The sequence below is a fragment of the Eschrichtius robustus genome, chromosome 20, assembly GCF_028021215.1.
Source record: "Eschrichtius robustus isolate mEscRob2 chromosome 20, mEscRob2.pri, whole genome shotgun sequence".
NCBI lineage: Eukaryota > Metazoa > Chordata > Mammalia > Artiodactyla > Eschrichtiidae > Eschrichtius > Eschrichtius robustus.
In genome coordinates this window covers 64,150,247-64,168,297 of record NC_090843.1, presented here as the reverse complement: position 1 = coordinate 64,168,297, position 18,051 = coordinate 64,150,247, and the positions used below count along the sequence as shown (strand labels likewise).

General features: G+C 43.3%; 1 protein-coding gene across 1 annotated transcript; it reads right to left on the bottom strand.

Moving 5' to 3' along the window:
• Window positions 1–3,159: 3,159 nt before the first annotated feature.
• Window positions 3,160–17,221, bottom strand: ZNF287 (zinc finger protein 287). Its single transcript, XM_068530043.1, has 6 exons — window positions 17,132–17,221; window positions 15,702–16,301; window positions 14,932–15,032; window positions 13,018–13,144; window positions 12,488–12,574; window positions 3,160–7,190 (listed from the first exon to the last, which is right to left on the bottom strand). The coding sequence occupies exons 2-6, from the start codon at window positions 16,102–16,104 to the stop codon at window positions 5,626–5,628; spliced, it is 2,283 nt and encodes a 760-aa protein (XP_068386144.1). The 5' UTR covers window positions 16,105–16,301; window positions 17,132–17,221; the 3' UTR covers window positions 3,160–5,625.
• Between the last annotated feature and the right edge of the window lie 830 nt (window positions 17,222–18,051).

The window sequence follows — 18,051 nt, the reverse complement described above, 5'->3', positions numbered from 1 at the left end:
CTCCTCTCTGCCTCACACCCCAGTCCAACTCATCAAGTCCTGTACTCTACCTGCAAAACACACCCAGCGCTGGGTCACTTCTCAGCACCTCTACTGCGACCACGAGTTCTCCTCTGAATCACTTGTAAACACACCTTCCTCACTGGCTTCGCTGCTTGCTGCCCTTGCTCCGCTTTGGAACATTAGGATCACCTGGGCAGTGAAATGCTGAGATCCAGGCCCCATCCCAAATGAAGTCAATCAGCTGCTCAGGTCATTCTAACGTTCAGCTAAGAGTGAGAGCCAGTGCTGCTGATGGTGAGATGCTGAGGGTTTTTCAGCAAATGGTGACACAGTCACATGCACTCCTCCACCTGCACAGCTGTATGTGGTGGTCCTGGTTAGATGTCTTCACTTTGGCAAATGCGGCAGATACAGTGAGAGGTGCAAGATCTGGGGTAGGGTGAACACTTACCTGGCTGGCTACAAGATAAACAAGAGCTGATGAAAGGCCTGAAATGAGGTAGTGGCTGTTGGGATAGAGAAGAATGAACTGGAACATGGAGGGGTAAAGCCCAAACCCGATGGTCCAGGTGGTCATTGACCAGATGGTTGCCGAGCGGGGAAAAGATCTGGGTGGGAGACCAGAATTGGAAGGGGGAGGGGAGTGCATCGTTTTTTTGGGCTCTTCTCATATAAAGATTTGAATTTAAAAAACTCCACGGCAAGGGAGACAAAAAACTTTCAATGCTCTAATCTCATCAAAATACATAATTAGGTACATACTTTGTGTTCTGAGTTTTCACTTAACAATATTTTACAGGAAGAACTCAACTAAGTGCTGGAGCCATGGGTTCCAACCCTTGTTCTGTCACTATGTGTACGTGACCTCAGGTCAGCATCCTGGGCTTCACTTTCCCTGTCCACACAGCGGACTCAATGCTGCTGACAGGCTTACACACACATGTATACATATCACCGCAGTGCACATGCTTGCCATATTCAATGGTTATAGTGTTCTGAGGTGGGATAATTATAGTGAAATAGAGTGCCATGAGGAGAGTAACGAAAATAGAGGGCTGGAAGTACATTTACAGGCACATGCAAGTGAATTCATACCCGAAGATAGAGTGTCGAGTGAAAACTAATGGCTTTAAGTTTCAAAGACCAAATAAAAGTTTAGCAAGAAAAACTAGTACTTTGCATGAAATAGACCCTCAGAATTCAAATTTAGATCAGAAACCTGCCTTAAGGAAATGTGATGGGAAAGGAGTGTGATTAGCTTATCAACACAGTAAATCAGCAAGACACTTCATAGTTAAAACACAACACAGTTGGTGTCCTTCACTTCGTTGCTCTTAACTGCCCTCTACTTAACCCACTTGCCAGGTTGACTGACAAGCTCCCGTCCTCTGGAAACACGCTGCTGACGGCCTTGGCAAAAGACCTCTTGTGGTTAAGTTTGCTGCTTTCCTAGTAAGCGTAACACTTGTGTTCTCTCCAGTTTAGTTTGCTCAACAAGACTTGTTTGCTCCCAGAGTCCTTTGTCCGGGAGGTACTTATGTCTCCCATTACATAGATATTATGTAACTGATGAAACTGAGGGCAGAGTTGCCTTTATGCAGACTCAATGGTTGGAAGGGCTCAGCCCACTTGCTAAGCGCGCCCAGTAGCAGTGAGCCTGCCCACTGCCCAGACCTGGTTTCTAAATTGCTGCCTATTAAAAAGAGCCAGGGCTTCCTGGAGAAATGGCTCATGTCATACCTGGGGTATTTAAAGTGCAAGGTGAACCTGAGATGGCTTTGTCAAAAGGCCATTAAGTGCCCAGGACCTCCCTGGTAGCACAGTGGTTAAGAATCCGCCTGCCAATGCAGGGGACACGGATTCAAACCCTGGTCCAGGAAGATCCCACGTGCCGTGGAGCAACTAAGCTGGTGCGCCACAACTACTGAGCCTGTGCTCTACAGCCCGTGAGCCACAACTACTGAGCCCACGTGCCACAACTACTGAGCCCGCGCACCTAGAGCCTGAGCTCTGCAACAAGAGAAGCCACCGCTATAAGCCCGCGCATCGCAACAAAGAGTAGCCCCCTTGTCGCAACTAGAGAAAGCCCGCGCACAGCAACGAAGACCCAATGCAGCCAAAAATAAATAAATAAAATAAATACATTTATAAAAAAAAAAAGGCCACTAAGTGCCCAGAGATTGGAGGGGTAACGTCAAAGGACAAAAGGGCTACTTGAAGGGCTCTAACTGGCCAAATCTGGGATAATTAGAGCATCAGAAACAATGATCATAATTGTGACACACTGAATCACTTGTCATCACTGCCAGTGACTCCTGACTCTGAAAACTGGTAATTTAAGGAAAGACTTGAGCATGACCCTACGTGCATTCCCAGCTGACGAAGGAAAGCTCTTCCTTAAAGAATGCCAGTCAGTAACTGTAAAAAGAATGATAGAGAATTGCCATTTTGCAGGGGGAATTCCCTGATGGTTCAGTGGTTAAGACTCCTCGCTTCCACTGCAGGGGTCGCGGGTTCGATCCCTGGTCGGGAACTAAGATTCCGCATGCCACGTGGCGCGACCAAAAAAAATAAAGAAAATCGCCATTTTGCAAATCTTGACGAAATGATTGATTCTGGCAAGGATCATCATCATTGAATCCCAAAACCACCAGATAAAAGGTTGTTGGTAAACGGGCTATCCATGCACTGCTGGTGTCAGTGCACAGGTTATCTATTAACTGCAACAGCAAAAACATACCTTACGTTGGGAAGATGTGATCAAATTCTGCATCACAGTGAGTCAACCAGATATTAATGAGACTTTTGTTGTGATGCAATATGAAATACATCTGTGAGGTGTTAATGTCAAAAATTTGTAACCTGAATACACCAAGCCTTTGGCCCTAACTGCAAATTTACAGAAACTACAGGAACAAGATAAAGTGTTTAGAGGTGAAATGTCTGTAAGTTACTTTCAAACTATTCAGTAAAAAATATGGCAAAATGTTAATTTTTAAATCTAGGTGGATATACAGTTTGTTTTATTATTAAACTTTTCTGTATATTTGCACATTTTCATAATAAAAAGTTGTGGAAAATAAGACTACCTGTTAAAAAAAAAAACTTCAAAGCGTGGATCAGACAACTGTAAAAGTGGGAAAAACACAAAGATCTCGGATTCTCCACTATTATTATTATTATTGTTATTTTATAAGAGCATCAACTGCCTCAGTGTTTCAGTGGAAGACCTTATAAATGCATTATTTACATAAAACACACGAAGGTAGGAAATACAAATTAATGCAAAGAAAGGCGCTATGGACTGTAACATTCCACACATTCATTCCAGGAGAAAACAGCGTTGCGTAAGGTATGAAGTGCTATTATAAAAATTGCATCTTAAATACAATGGTTATTTTTTAACATGATAACTATGGCATAAGCATAATTTGAGTATTATGCAACCTGGAGAAAATCTGCACTTCGTGAAGGATGATTCCGTGACATCAAGGTTAACTATTAGGAGGACAAGGGGAAAGCAACTTCTTGAAGAAAACACTCAACAAAAAAGACTTGAAGATGCTGGTACCCCAGGTCCTTCGCCACTGCCCCCCCCCGCCGGCCAACCAGGTTTTTCCAACGTCCAAATGAAGCTGCATGGTCAACACATGCTTAAATTGGTATTTATGACACCAGAATTTATATCAGGTTTTCCTCACCTAGCTCAGGAAAACTTCCTGTGCAAAGATGTCCCATGATTTTTTAGGAATATCCCCACTGTTAAGATTTGGGGATTCTCATTCTTCATTTTTAAGTAGTTCCTGTCACTAACAAATGACTAATATTTGTTAAATATTTCTTTGCATGTATGCACCAAGAAGTATTTAAAATTTTGCCAATTTCACTCCATATCAGTTACTTCTAACTTATTACTCAAGTCTAACTTGACTACTTATTTATTCATTAATTCAACCAACATAACTTGACCACCTACCATATGCAAGGCACTGAAGAAAGAAACAAGAGCAAGAAGAAAGGTCAGCTCTCAGGACGTGGTCTTAAATTCTGAGTGCAATGCTGTGGATAGTAAGTACAATAGCATTTTCACCCGTTTCTATTTGCGTTTCTACCAGTTTTCCTTTTATGCTGTTTGGGACCCCACAAACTCAGTTATTATTGTTGAATGATTACTGCATCAATGACAGTTTCTGCATCAATGCTTTTTCCAATGAAACTTACCCTGTTATTTTAAGAGTAATCCCTATTTTACTTACACGTACAAGAAGTACCAATTTCAATTATCCTTTTGAAATCAGTCATTTCAGTTTCTTCTTATAAACAGGCTGAATTTTGCTTTTTTATTCAAGTAGTCACTCATTTTCTTAGGTAAACCAAGTCCAGCAACACTTCAGTTACAACAGTTGCCTCTGTATTCTCTTTCCTCACCCCTACGTCTTCAATTTTCCCCCCGACCCACTTTCTGCACTGAACTCAAACCTATTTCCCACTATTTTTTCCTCATACTATTTAAATAGCTGCTTTCATTACTTCCTTAAGATAACGGGGTTGCATCTGGCAACCCATTTTAGCAGGTTTCTTAGGTTCATTCCATAACGTACTGGTTAAGATCATGTCCTTGACTTTATCTTTCATTACTTTATAAAGCTTTCTATTGCTTAAATTAGCTGTGGTTTTCGGCATTTAAGCCCTGGAAGAATCCAGTTAGGATGTTTGGGCCCTGAGCACAGTAGGCACTCAAGAAACGTGTTTCAAAGGAAGAAACAGACTTTCTACAGTAAGTCACAGGGGAACTTTAAGGTATGAATTTTGGAGTCAGGTGGAAAAAAAAAAAAAAGAATTGTATTCTTGTTTTTTTCCTTCTGAATGACAGTTGTCAAAAGCTAGTGAAACTAAGGCTAATATGTTTTAAATATTAAGCTTGGGGGTTTAATCTTTGCCTGTAAATTTGTACACATGTCTAAGGATTATAGACACATTAGTTTCTCCTAACAGATCATCTTTCATTAAGCTTCTCTTTAATGTTTCAGTATTTAAAGGAAAGCGTAACTAAACTGTGGTCACATAGAAATCGTTAGGATACTTTCAACTTTTTTTTTTTTTTTTTTGCAAACCTACTGGCTCCACATGGCAGTTATGGCATAATAGGAAAAGGGAAGTAAAAAGGAGGAAGGGACCTTTACATATTTAAGGCTTCAAAGCTGAGAAGAACTAAAGGCCTGAAAGCAGCTTTTTTTCTGTTACCCCAGGATTACTCTCTGGTGTGAAAGCTCTACTGGATGGAAGCTTTCCCAAGTTACATTCGTAAGGCCTCCTTAAGAAATACTTGAAACATGGTTAAGAGTTGATGAGTTACAGGTTTTTGAGTACTCTTACTTTCCTAGGGTTTCTTTCTGGAATGAATTAAACTGGTATCAAATAAAGGTTAAGAAGTGAATGTTTTCTTCTTAAATTTCACAGTACGTTTAAATAGGTTATATCCACATCACTAATTCTGATACTTCTGCTGAGTGATAATCTAACCCATATTGCACTTCTCTTGAATAATGTTTTTAACACAGAATACAAAATAGAATTTTAAATGGTTAAGTTTTATAACCTAAATGAAGTCTCCCATATGCATTAATTACGATGTTTGGCACCTGTATGAACACGCTGATGCTGAATGAGGTTTGTACTCTGGGTGAAGGTTTTACCACATATACGGCATGCATAGGGCTTCTCTCCTGTGTGAATTCTCTGGTGCTGAATAAGGCATGTTCTCTGGCTAAAATCTTTGTCACATTCGTTACACTTATAGGGTCTTTCACCAGTATGAGTTCTCTGATGCTGATTAAGTGATGACGAATAAATAAACGCTTTCCCACATTCATTGCATTTGTAGGGTTTCTCTCCGGTATGGATCCTTTGATGCTGAGTAAGATTTGCACCCTGTCTATATGCTTTCCCACATATATTGCATTTAAAGGGTTTTTCTCCGTTGTGAATCCTCTGGTGCTGAGTAAGGTGTACACTCTGGCTGAAGGCCTTCCCACACACACTGCACTTATAGGGTTTCTCTCCGGTATGTGTTCTGTGATGTTGGGTAAGGTTTGCACTCTGGCTGAAGGCTTTCCCACATATATTGCATATATAGGATTTCTCTCCAGTGTGAGTGGTCTGATGCTGAATAAGAGTGGAGGAGTGAGCGAAGGCTTTTCCACATTCGTTGCATTTATAACACTTCTCTCCAGAATGAATCCTCTGATGTCGGATAAGGTAAGTGCTCTGACTGAACACTTTCCAACACTCATTGCATTTATATGGTTTCTTTCCTGTGTGTATCTTTTGATGCTGAAGGAGGTGTGTGCTCTGGCTGAACGTTTTCCCACACTCGTTGCATATGTAAGGTTTTTCTCCAGTATGAACTCTCTGGTGATTAATCAGCGATGAACTGTGGCTGAAGGTTTTGCCACACTCCAAGCACTTGTAGGGTTTCTCTCCCGTGTGTGTCCTCTGGTGGATGGTGAGGTGTGCGCGCTGGCTGAAGTCTTTCCCGCAGTCGTCGCACTTATAGGGTTTCTCTCCCGTGTGGATCCGCTGGTGGATGGTGAGGTGTGCGCGTTGGCTGAAGGCTTTCCCGCACTGGTGGCATTCGTAGGGCTTCTCTCCAGTGTGCATCCTCTGATGTGCAATGAGGGATGAGACGTGTCTAAACTCTTTCCCACATTCTTCACATTCATAAGACTTCTCTTTGGCATGGCTACTTTGGTGTTTGATGAGGGATGGGTACTTTCTGAACTTCTTCCCACACACATTACACTTATAAGGCTTCTCTCCGGGATATATTTTCCTGTGTACGATACCGTAAGAGACATGACTGAAGGTGGCCTTGCCTTCGTCGTACACAGAAGTTTTATCATCTGATTGGGTATCAAACTGTATCATTAGGTTTGAATGCTTTTCAAAATTACTTCTATATATATCATACTTATAGTCTTCTGCACGATCATCTTCTTCTGAAAGGACTGACTTCAAACCAAAATCTCTCTCATTGGTGGGAATTCTCCTGAAGGTCTCTGTTGCTTGCCCTTCCAATCTGTCATCATAGTCACAGGGTTCTTCCAGCTTGATGGTCTTGGTTCCATCCTTTGTGAGTTTAGAAACATTTTCCACCGGAGTACCCTCTTGGGCTTCTGTTTCCCATCCTGAAATTAAAAAAGTACATAAAAAGTCTTCCTCTATTTGGAGAAAGGAAACTGCCAAAGCAGAAACAAAATAATGAACATAAATAAAATGCCTAAAAAGACTATGGCTCTGACAACCTCATAACATGGTCCTTAATGCTCGGGAAAGGAGAATAAAAGGGCAGAAAACAGGACTAAATTGTTGAAGGAGAGGCTCCTCCCTATTCAACATGGGCGTGGAGTTAATAGAATAGGTTAGGTCAGGCGACAGAGCTAAGAAGTGAAAACAGACGATAAACTGTGGGACGACCTGGGATGACTTTTATTACACAAACATTTATAATCATATAAGCTGTAATTTACATAATGGGTCATAAAGCAGGCTGACTGTCACCACCCCTCCTTCCAATCTACCCTGCACACTGTACGTAATATTCTGGAGGCAGTTTCACGGTGTGTGTTCCGTGTTTTAATACGTCTAGTAACTCTTACAGCCTGAAGCCATGGTTCTCAGGGGTACAATCCCCAGACCAGTGGCGTGAGCATCACTGTCACCTGAAATATGTCAAGTGACTGGGCCCCTCCCAGACATACTGAGTCAGAAAACGGGGGTGGGGCTGAGCCCTCCAGGAGGTTTGAATCACACTGAAGTTTCAGGATCAGCGGCTTAAAGGATAAAAGTTAAAGAAAGAGAAGTTAAAATACCTCCACTCAGTACTCAGACCCCAAATAATCTAGCCTTTTCTACTGTACTCCCTCCTCTATCACAACTCATATTCAGCTTAAAGTTCAAAGTTATCCACATAACTTAGAACTATGTCCTTATAATCTTCTAAAGGTGCCACTAATTCCAGACTCCAGGCTTCTCTTATGACACCTTCTCCACCTACTGAAAAAGATGCTTATGGCCCAGCTCATGTTTCTCTCCTCCTTCTTAGAATCCTAAAGTACAGATTAGGTTGAATGATATGAAACTGCCTTTTTTGTAGGTCAATCTGGCTGAATATCAGCAGTTTCATACGGTCCAACCTAATAAAATATTGGGCCCATGGCAGAACTTGGCTTTATATTATTATTTCACAGTTTTGTGTGTTTCTTGTATTTCCAACTCAGATGCAAACTCTGGAAATGGCTTATGCTTCTTTTACATTTCCTACAGAAAATGGCCCAAGACTCTGGATATGAAGTCCACTGAATGGAATTGGTAAAATAAATGACAATACCTTGTTGTAAAAAGGTGAACTCAAATGAAAGCGTACACACACACACACACACACACACACCTGGACCCCCAAACCTGACTGCAAAGCCATCAAATACACATTTGTTGATGCCTATTATGTTTCTATTATGATGGTTTAAAACAAATTTAAGTTGCAATACCTTTCTCCTTTGAAATCAGATAAGAAACATATAACTTGCAAATGTTAAGAATTATATATATGAAATATAATGAAATACGGAGTTTATAATATAGCAAAAATGGTGCTGGATAGTCCAGAAACTTTCTAAAATGCAGATCAAAGTATAATAACTTTACAAATATATACATTCAATAGACTCATCCATCAGTAAAGGACTAGTTAGAATAGGAGATAATGGAATATTGATAACTGATAAAAATAGGTACATCGATATGAAAAGGTGCGCAGGAAATATTAAGTGAAAAAGAGAGAGAGAGGGATAAAACGGTACACACAGAAAGATTCCATCTGTGTAAAGATGTGTGTCTCCAACCCCTCCAACCCCAAAACCAGGGCCTTCTCCCCTGAGATCAGCACTCCCTGCAGGTCTGTGTACATAGCTAGGTGAGGGGAGGGAGACACATACTTCATTATGCTTCCTTGTGCTGCTTGAATTTACAAACTACTTTTATTATCTTGATTCAAATACAAAAATTAGACACTAGAAAATGCTTAAGAGTAATGTTAAATGAAAAAAAGAATACCATAACTAGCATGAAAACTCATTAGAACTAGATATATATTACCAAAATGCTAACAATGAGAGTTTGTTTCAAAAAATATTTTCTGATTTTCAAGAAATTGGTTATATTTCTTTTATTGTTTTTTGGTTACTAGAAGTGTTGCTATATTACTTTTTCTAGAGGAAAAAAATCTAAAACCAACTTTCTCAAACCAGGATTTATTACTCTCCCCTTAGAAAAACGAAATGAGAATGTTAATGGACTGCATGGGTAGGTGTGTATATACACAAAAACAATGAGATAGTCCAGAAGCTGAGTTTAGCGCCTATGTAATCAGAATCAGTCTGTGACAGACTGTTCCATACACCTGAGAAGGAAGTACTAAAGTTATAATTAACAGGCTTAAACTAACAAGTCTGAATGATGGCCATGAAAAAATCACTACTATAAGCATACATTTTTAAACCAGTCAGTTTACTGGTAATTCAGAAATTAAGATCATTAAGCAGGGCTTAAATATGTGTATATAACAAACTGGAAAGGACCGAATACAGTGGTGTAATATTTCTAGCAGAAGAGATCAGTGTTGACCAGGTAATGAAGGAACACTTTTAGGGGAGATCTGGTTTGGGCTGAACCTGAAAGAATGGCTGGGTCCTGTATGATGTAAAGACCATAAAGTTCTGAGACAGGAACAGCCAACACTACTGCTCGATTTGTGAATCATCAAAGTTTCCATTCCCTCAGGTATGACTGATGAGATGCCCTAACCAAAGGTTCAACTTATACGTCTCTGAGCTGATAAGAAAGTGAAATCCTCAAAGCCAAAAACCAAGTGAGAGCAGGAAGACCAGAAGTCAGCGAAAGTTGAAGCTGGCTTCCTGAGACACTCCTCCATCCTGCTGACGACCTTCAGCTTCCCCTTGAGGGTGCAAGGGGCTCGGGGGCCAGAAGACAAAGCCTGCAGCCAACCTGGGGCAGCTGGCAGGAGTCTGCACACTCTGTGCTACACCCTGTATAAGGACAGGCTAGAAAAACAAACAAAACCCAAACACCTCACCTCTACAGAAGGAAAAGAGGACCTTGCCTTTCTCAGTTTTGTGCTCTTTGGTGGGAGCAAAATCTCCCCCCAAAATACATAATCATAAACTGCCCCTCTTGTGGGTTTACAGCCTTAATTCAACCTGAATCACCTAAAAACCTCAAGTGGTCCCAGATGGGCAGCACCTCCCATAAGACAGTCCTGACTCCAGCACAGGCCTAGCTCCATCTTGCCACGGGTTTTCTCAGTGTTGAGAGTGTGCTGAACTCACTCCCTAAAGAATTCAGTGTATATTTTGGGTCATTCTGCCAACTAAAGCAAATAGGCCATAAATTATGAGAAGAATTAGCTTTTCAAGTAGTAGGACCCTCAAAATACCAGATGACCGGATAAAGTTAACTTTTTAAAAAAGTTAAGCAATTCACTCTAAAGTAGCATATTATATTGTCATTATTGTTTAATTTGCTGTTAATGCTGGATTCCAGCATCAATACTGGTAGACATACTAGAAGGCAGTGGCTTAAATTAAAAAAAAAAAAAAAAAGGGAATAGGAAAGCAAAATGCAAAAGAGTACAGTGTACTTCTTTTGTATACAAAAGGAGAGCTAAGACTATATTTATAATTTATCTCTGCAAAGAGAAACACAGGAAGGATAAATGAGAGATAAGTGAGCCCTATAACCTACAGGAAGTGGACGGGAACAGGGCAGAAGGGATGGGAGTGTACACCTTTCCATAGTTTTGACTTCTGAACTGCGTTAATGTTTTTACATACTCAAAAATGTAAAATTAAATAAAAAAGAATCAAGAAACAAGAGAATACTAAACTTGAACACAAATGTAATCAAACAAGTTTAACTGTGTATCAAACTGTTAAGATAACCAGAAAGGAAGAATTCAAGTAACTTTGAACCCAGTATCCTCTATATCTTTAGTGGAATATATTCTAAGGACATGAAGGAATTTTGAACGTTACCTGAGCAATTTGTTATCTGAGAGATAATGATATACTTCTGAAACCATTTTTGTGTGATTATATGATAGAGCAAATGAGCAGATATACTGATATTGGGAACCAGATGACTCATTCTGTGGGAAAGGAAGTAGAAAACAGATATGGGGAGGCACAAGATAGACTGCCCTTGTGGTGCTAGATTTGAATTAAAGTCACCAGTATGAACTCAGGATTTAAAAAACCTACAAATACACACACACACACACACACACACACTTCACAGCTCTATCTACTGAACAAATCTAGAAGCAATGGTACCCAGAGTAGTGAGCGCACTCACTGCCCAGATCCTGGCCTCTCATCACTAATCCCCACTAAGATGAACCACTGTTCCTTAGAGAAATTCCAGGTCTAAGGTAGGCATGAAGTGAGCCCAGACCATTCTCTGCCAGAAAGCAAGGAAATGCTCAAAGACTAATGGGGACGTCTCAAAAGGACTTGATCTGAAAGGCTCCCATCGCCAACATTTGGGACAATTGAGCATCAAAAACAAATACTCGCCCCTCCAAACTGGAATTAATGGACTAACAATACATTGAATTTTTAAAAATTCCACTAGTCCATAGTGACATATACACATAAAAATGGGGTGGGAGGGACAGGTATTCTTTTCAGATTAATCATTTAGAGGAGATGGTGGAATTAGAAAATCACCATTTTGCAACCAGCAATGTAATAAAGCAAGGATCCACAGTGGATGCTGAGAACCTTAACTGGAAGGTCATCAGGGAATAGAATAGTCACGTGACCTCTAGGTGTCAAGCCACAGGTGACGACACAGATGCAGGAACCGGATGAATGCGGCAAATAGGTGGGGACTTCTGTCTGCACAGATCTGGCTTTATATATTTTTACAATTTCTGATCTTGCAAACATGTTATCTTTTTCAATAATTAGAACATAAAAAAGAAAGGAATGAGGAGAGTGGAGGCAGGGGGCTACAGGGTTTTGTCAATAAACAGAATAAAAGAAACTCAAAAAGAAGGTGAGAAGGTTTGAAGTTTGAGATTTTAGGGGACATTCATGCATGCTTAAAAATAGAGGGAGGGAACACACGGAAAGCCCCAGACAAAACTCTAAGAGACGGAACCCAGGGGTCATGGAGAAGCACAAAATAAGAGGGGGGTTGGGGGCGGTTGAAAAAATGACACCTGGAAAATCTCTTCCAAAGATGGCCTCTGTAAGGAAGCAACGCCAAGCAGCCCAGTGTTCTCAACAGGGTGGGATGTCTTCGTGCAAAGTGACTTGGCCACATGTAAAAACACATCTCACCACACTTAGGATAGTACAGGCTCTGAAGCACAAAGCATCTCATCGGCTGGTGGTTCTCTCACCTGGACTAGGGCCTTCTAGAATTTCTTTTATCACCATCCATGGTTCTTCCAATATGGGAATCACGGTTGGTCTGTACACTGTAAGTCCTGTTCAGGAGGAACAGAGTGAGTTTTACCCTGCAGATAAACAGTTGTTCAAGTTTTATTGCCTGACTTCTTACCCATGAGGACAGATCTCTACAGGAAAAGAATGGTTCACGGACATGACCTCATGAATGAGGTCACTGTCCTTTTCGGAGCTGGGACAAAAACTTCCTGCACCCTGGAGGATGCACGGCTGGAGATCACGGGGAAGGAGGCGCTGGGCAGGGCGCGGCGTCGGGTGGTGGCCCTGGGAGGCTGTGCGTCGTACCTCCTGATGACCCTTCACTTAGAAACCTTTCCTTTGGGAAAAGGGAGCAGAACTTTGCCATTTCTGTGCCTGAACGGACAAGCATGCTCCCCTCTGGGCCCGACCATTTTTGACAGCTGAGGGGAGAAAGACTCGGGCGCGTATGCAGGGAGGAGGGCCGGGTGCAGACGACGCTCACCCAGAGAGACCATGTTCCAGTAGTTCTGCAGCGTCACCGTCTTGTACAGCTCCTTCTGCACAGGACGCATGCGCTCCCAGTCCTCCCGGGTGATATCCACGGCCACATCTGTGAATGTCATGGATTCCTGAAACATCAAACGTGACTCAACTTGGTTCAGGAACTAGGAGGAAGGGGACGGCGACAGCACAGGTGCGTGTGTGGTGGGGGAAACCACAGAGTTTTGACCGTTGGTAGGACCCTATAAATTACCTAGTCAATACCTTTACCCAATGTATGGATAAGCAGACCTGAATGGCCTGAGGGGAAGTCTGAAAACAAAGTAGAATACATCAGTTTCGGTGCATGCGTTGGTGGCTCCATCTTAAAGAATAAAAGGATTTAAACGTAGATGACACAGAGAGAATGGTTTGACTTTCCAGCATTGCCTTACAAATAAATTAAATGTGTTACAGTTTGACATTTTAAGATATTTTGTGTACTCTATGATGGAATGCAGAGCCCTTCCTTTTTCCCGTGGCCTCTTTGTTGTGGCGTGCGGGCTTCTCTCTAGTTGTGGCGCACAGACTCAGTAGTTGCGACGTGTGGGCTCTCTAGTAGTGGTGTTCGGGCTCCAGAGAGCGTGGGCTCTGTAGTTGCGATATGTGGGCTTAGCTGCCCCATGGCATGTGGGATCTTAGTTCCCCAACCAGGGATGGAAACCACGTCCCCTGCATTGGAAGGCAGATTCTTATCCACTGGACCACCAGGGACCACCACCACTTCTTCCTTTCTAAAATAAAACTGGTACCAATAACCACACTGAACTACTGTACCTGGAGGTACATTTCACAGTCTGGTAAAGTTAGCATCTCTCTGCTCTTCCTTCGTTTAAAAAAAAAAAAAAAAATTCTTGCTTACTCTCACATGTTTTTCAAATAAACTGTAAGTTTCTTTAAAAAACTATATTGGGATTTTGCAAATCACATGTAAGTGTATAATTTAGGGAGAGCTGGCAGTTTTACAATCTTCAAGGCTTCGTTCTTGTCTACAGAATAACACAGGACTGCAAAGCTTATACTATGCTTAGTCGTAGTTATCTTAAATGTGGGGATAATACTGTGAATAGAACCCTTTATTTCATTTTAGCATCTATCTGATTTTTATGTATATTTAAGAAAGTGATTAATTTTTGTATGCCATTTTCTGTCGTGGTCACTTTACTCAAATTCTCTGTTATTGTTTCTAACAGTTTTTCCCTTGATTTTCTTAGGTTTTTTGGGTAAACATTCATATTATCTATAAATAATAATTTACTCTGGTTACCAATTTCAGACCATGTATATTTTACAGTAAACCTTTCTCTTAAGATGGCCTGAGCTGCTCTTCCTTAAAATAACAGATTCGTAATAAACAGTAACATCATACAATACATGGCCTTTAATTACTTGTTAACAAAGACAAATAATAAGTATTGTCTAATCTTCCTGTGACCTTCTTGATCACTTACTGTAATCCAGGCTAACAGGTCTCATAATATTTAACTGTCACGATCTAAGAGGAATATTCTATTCATTAGAGCTTAGTAACTCAGGCTATGAGTGGTTAAGTGTCTTGCCCCAAATCACAGGTTGTGGCAGAACCAGTAACCAAATCTAGATCCATGTGGCTGTGGAGGTGAATCCCTTAACCTCTATGCACTACCGCTGCTTTAAAGTAAAAAAGTGAGGAAAGGGATATCAAGGGAAGCAATGGATCCCATTTCCTATACAACGCATTCACCTACCTTAACAGGCCACGGTGACTTAAGGAGAAAACCTGAGGCTTAGGTCCTTCATAGGACTTCTGGGGTCACAGAAGGTAGAGGGCCAGGTTAGAAAATGTCCTCACACACTAGGAAGGCATTTTAAAATCACAGAAGAAACTGACACTCACTTTGGTCACGAAGTCATTGAGCCACCCTGCCTGGAAAGCTTGTCTTCCTTTGGGGTCTTCCTCTGGGGTCTCTTGGGAAAGGGTGGAGTTCTGAGGAGCAGCTAGGTAAGAGAAAGAGACCGTGGTGGAGATCAGTCCTGTTTGAATAGCCTAGGAAACTCTTCACCAATAGAAGCCTATATTTTCTTAAAGCGAGGAATCAGAAGGAAACCAAAAACAGCGCCCCTGCTTCACAGAACCAGAGGAAAGGGGCAATGACTTATCCTGAAACTTATCCTGTTTTTGAGCAGGCTTCAAAAACAAGTCTGCTCTGCGATGCTTCAGAATATGTACCAAATTTACAGTTTTCTACTAAACCTTTGCGTGATAGAAATTTTGTGAGTTGTCTTTTTACTTAGTAAAGAAATATTCTCTGGACACTTTTCTACATATTTGGAAGTATGCTACCATAAAACCCAATTCACAAAGCAAATGATTTATTGGCAGAATGGTTCAAACCTCTGCAGCGAAACTTCCTGAGGGCGCACATGGGGGTAATTTGGTTGTGTCTGGCCACTGTTTATGATATGTCCTCTGGGTTTACAGAACGTGTGTTGGGTTCCGAGCAGTTGGAAGAGGAATGCCAGGTAGGACGGGGCTCAGTGAAGCCTGTTCTCACTCACTCCCTGACCTCTGTTTTCCTAATCACCTCAGAGGGCTGCTCTCTGACGTGATGGCTGTCTTCTCGGACCACCCAGGACTCCTCCTCTCTCTGCCCTTACAAGCCTTACCTTCTTCCTCTAGAATCTGAGTCAAATCCTCCACCAGAGTCACCACTTCCTCGCTGCTCTTCGGGTACTGGGACTTCACCCAAGTCCTAACCTCCCCAGGCAGGATGCTCAGGAATTGCTCCAGGACCAGCAGCTCCAGGATTTGTTCCTTTGAGTGAATCTCGGGTCTCAGCCACTTAAGGCAGAGCTCTCGGAGCTGATTCAATGCCTTTCGAGGACCAGCCAGGTCTGGGTATGGAAAATTCCTAAAATTCTGCCGACAGGTCTCAGCGTCACGCAGGAGTCTTGAGGCGAGGGTTTCCTTCTCAGCATTGCGGGGTCCACTCTGAGCCTTGTCCGGCTTCCACGTTAGAAGGACTTGGGCACGTGACGAACTGGTCGTCCTCTTGCTCGGGGAGAACATGTCTACACACAGGAGAGTCAACCTGGCAACAGCCTTTATTTCTCCAGGAGTGAGCCAAATGCTTGAAGTCGCATGCTAGAACCACAGAGACATTTACCAAGGGCTGCTGCAGCCAGGGGCAGGACAGAGGCAAGGTAGAGTTAGCAGTCTTCCTTACAAACTCTGAGCCCAGAACTTGTAGGGATGGCTAAGAGACCCTGAAACACAAGAACAGACACAAGGTTAGGAATTCCTGGTGGCCTCTGCCATACGCACAAACAGTAATAGGCAGGCGACCCAGAGTGTACAAATAAACACAGAGAGTCTGCCGTGCTCTACCTCCCAGATATCCTTAGACTTGTAAAATAGATGCAACCTGCCCTGGGCACGGGTTGGGACTGCCATAAAAGGGTGGTGATAGAAGCAAAGCAAAAAGACAGATCAAATTTCTAACTTGCTGAAACAAACATTTTTTACAGAAAAAAAAAAAAGCTTCAGTATTATAGTCACTGATGTTACAGAAGCTGTAACGACTGAAGTGCCTCTCAAAAACAGCAAATCTGTTACTTAGAAAAAACTGGGAGGAGAACTTCTCCTTAAAGAGCTCAAGGTTCCCAAGGGAACGGTCAGGGGAAAAAGGGCGAGCCGTTTACCCGCTCTGCATATCAATGCCAGTCTGTTCCAGCCCTTCACTACCAGAGGGCTGGGCACAGGAAAGAAGCAGACTGGTGTAACCTGAAGCCCGTGAAGAGCTTCTACAGGACACAATTCCTAAGGAATACATTGGAAACCAGGATTCCCGCAGAAAACCTCACTGCAGGCCTGACCTGGAGAAGAACCGACACCACCTGTCCACGGGCTCCAGCTCTGAGCCCCCCTCAACCCCGTCGTGTCCCCCAAAGCCGGCTGCGCACCAGGCCTACGGGGCAGAGGCACCCCTCGCCTCCCCACCCCGCGAGGTCCCCCTAACTCCACAGTCTGAGGCTCGCGGGCCGCTGCGCGGGGACTGCCCCGCAGCCCCGACCCCGCAGGCCGCCCGCATCCTGACCTGTGGCCGGACCGGCGTACGCGCAGCCGAGCGGCCCGAGAAGCCCCGGGCAACAATGGCGGCGGGCGCGGCGCCTGCGTGGCGGGCTCGGTCCCGCGCTGCGGAGGGGCCTCGGCCCCGCCGCGTCCGTCCCGTAGAGCACGGCGCCTCGGCCGGAGCCACCCGTGCACCCGGTCCTGGGAAGGCCGGCCCGGAACCCACCGCGCCCCGGCTCCGCCGTGACCTCGCCTCGGCGCCACCGCGCATGTGCGCAGGAAGGACGCCGCGCCCCCTCGGAGCCAATCGGAAGCCGCGCCCGGCCCTCCCCGCCCGAGCTGCGGACCATGGACCCGTCTCCATGGCAACCTCCTCCGCCCATTGCTGGGGCTTGCTTGTTAGCCGCAGAGGTTCTGAGGGAACTTTAAAGTTTCCTTGGGCAGAGTCAGGTCTGGTAGACGACTGGGAGGAAGGTCGGGGAGCTACAGCATCTGGGGGAAGGGAATGAGGATTGGGCGGGGGACGGTTGGAGCCCCGCGCTAATCAACCAGAGAAAACCTGGTGGCAGAGTTCACGGAGGAAGGATGGAGAGGGAAGATGTGGGTCTTAAGGCAGAAAGACCCGAAGTGCTGGTTTGGGCTTTACTGCTCATAACCATTCACTCTTAAAGGCTCCGAGTCCCTCCGCAGGAATCTGATTCTGAGACTCTCAGATCGGAAAAAAGAACAACATCCAGCGTCATGTTGTTTATGAAAGACTCACAGCCTACATAAAATGCTTGAAAATAAAAGGACAGAAAAACATTCAGGGGGTCCCATTATCTAATGCTGTGTTGGCAAACCAACATTAGATAATGTTGGCAAAACTCTTTAATGGAGTTAAAGAACAAGCATTTTATTATGCTCCTGGATTCTGTGGGTCGGGAATCTGGAAGGGGAACAGTG

Excerpts from the sequence above, each read along its gene's own strand:
- ZNF287 (XM_068530043.1), bottom strand. The coding sequence starts at position 16,104 with ATGTTCTCCCCGAGCAAGAGGACGACCAGTTCGTCACGTGCCCAAGTC. Across the intron at positions 13,145-14,931 it reads TCAATGACTTCGTGACCAAA|GAATCCATGACATTCACAGA; the intron begins GTGAGTGTCAGT and ends TTGATGTTTCAG. Across the intron at positions 7,191-12,487 it reads TCTAGAAGGCCCTAGTCCAG|GATGGGAAACAGAAGCCCAA; the intron begins GTGAGAGAACCA and ends TTTTAATTTCAG.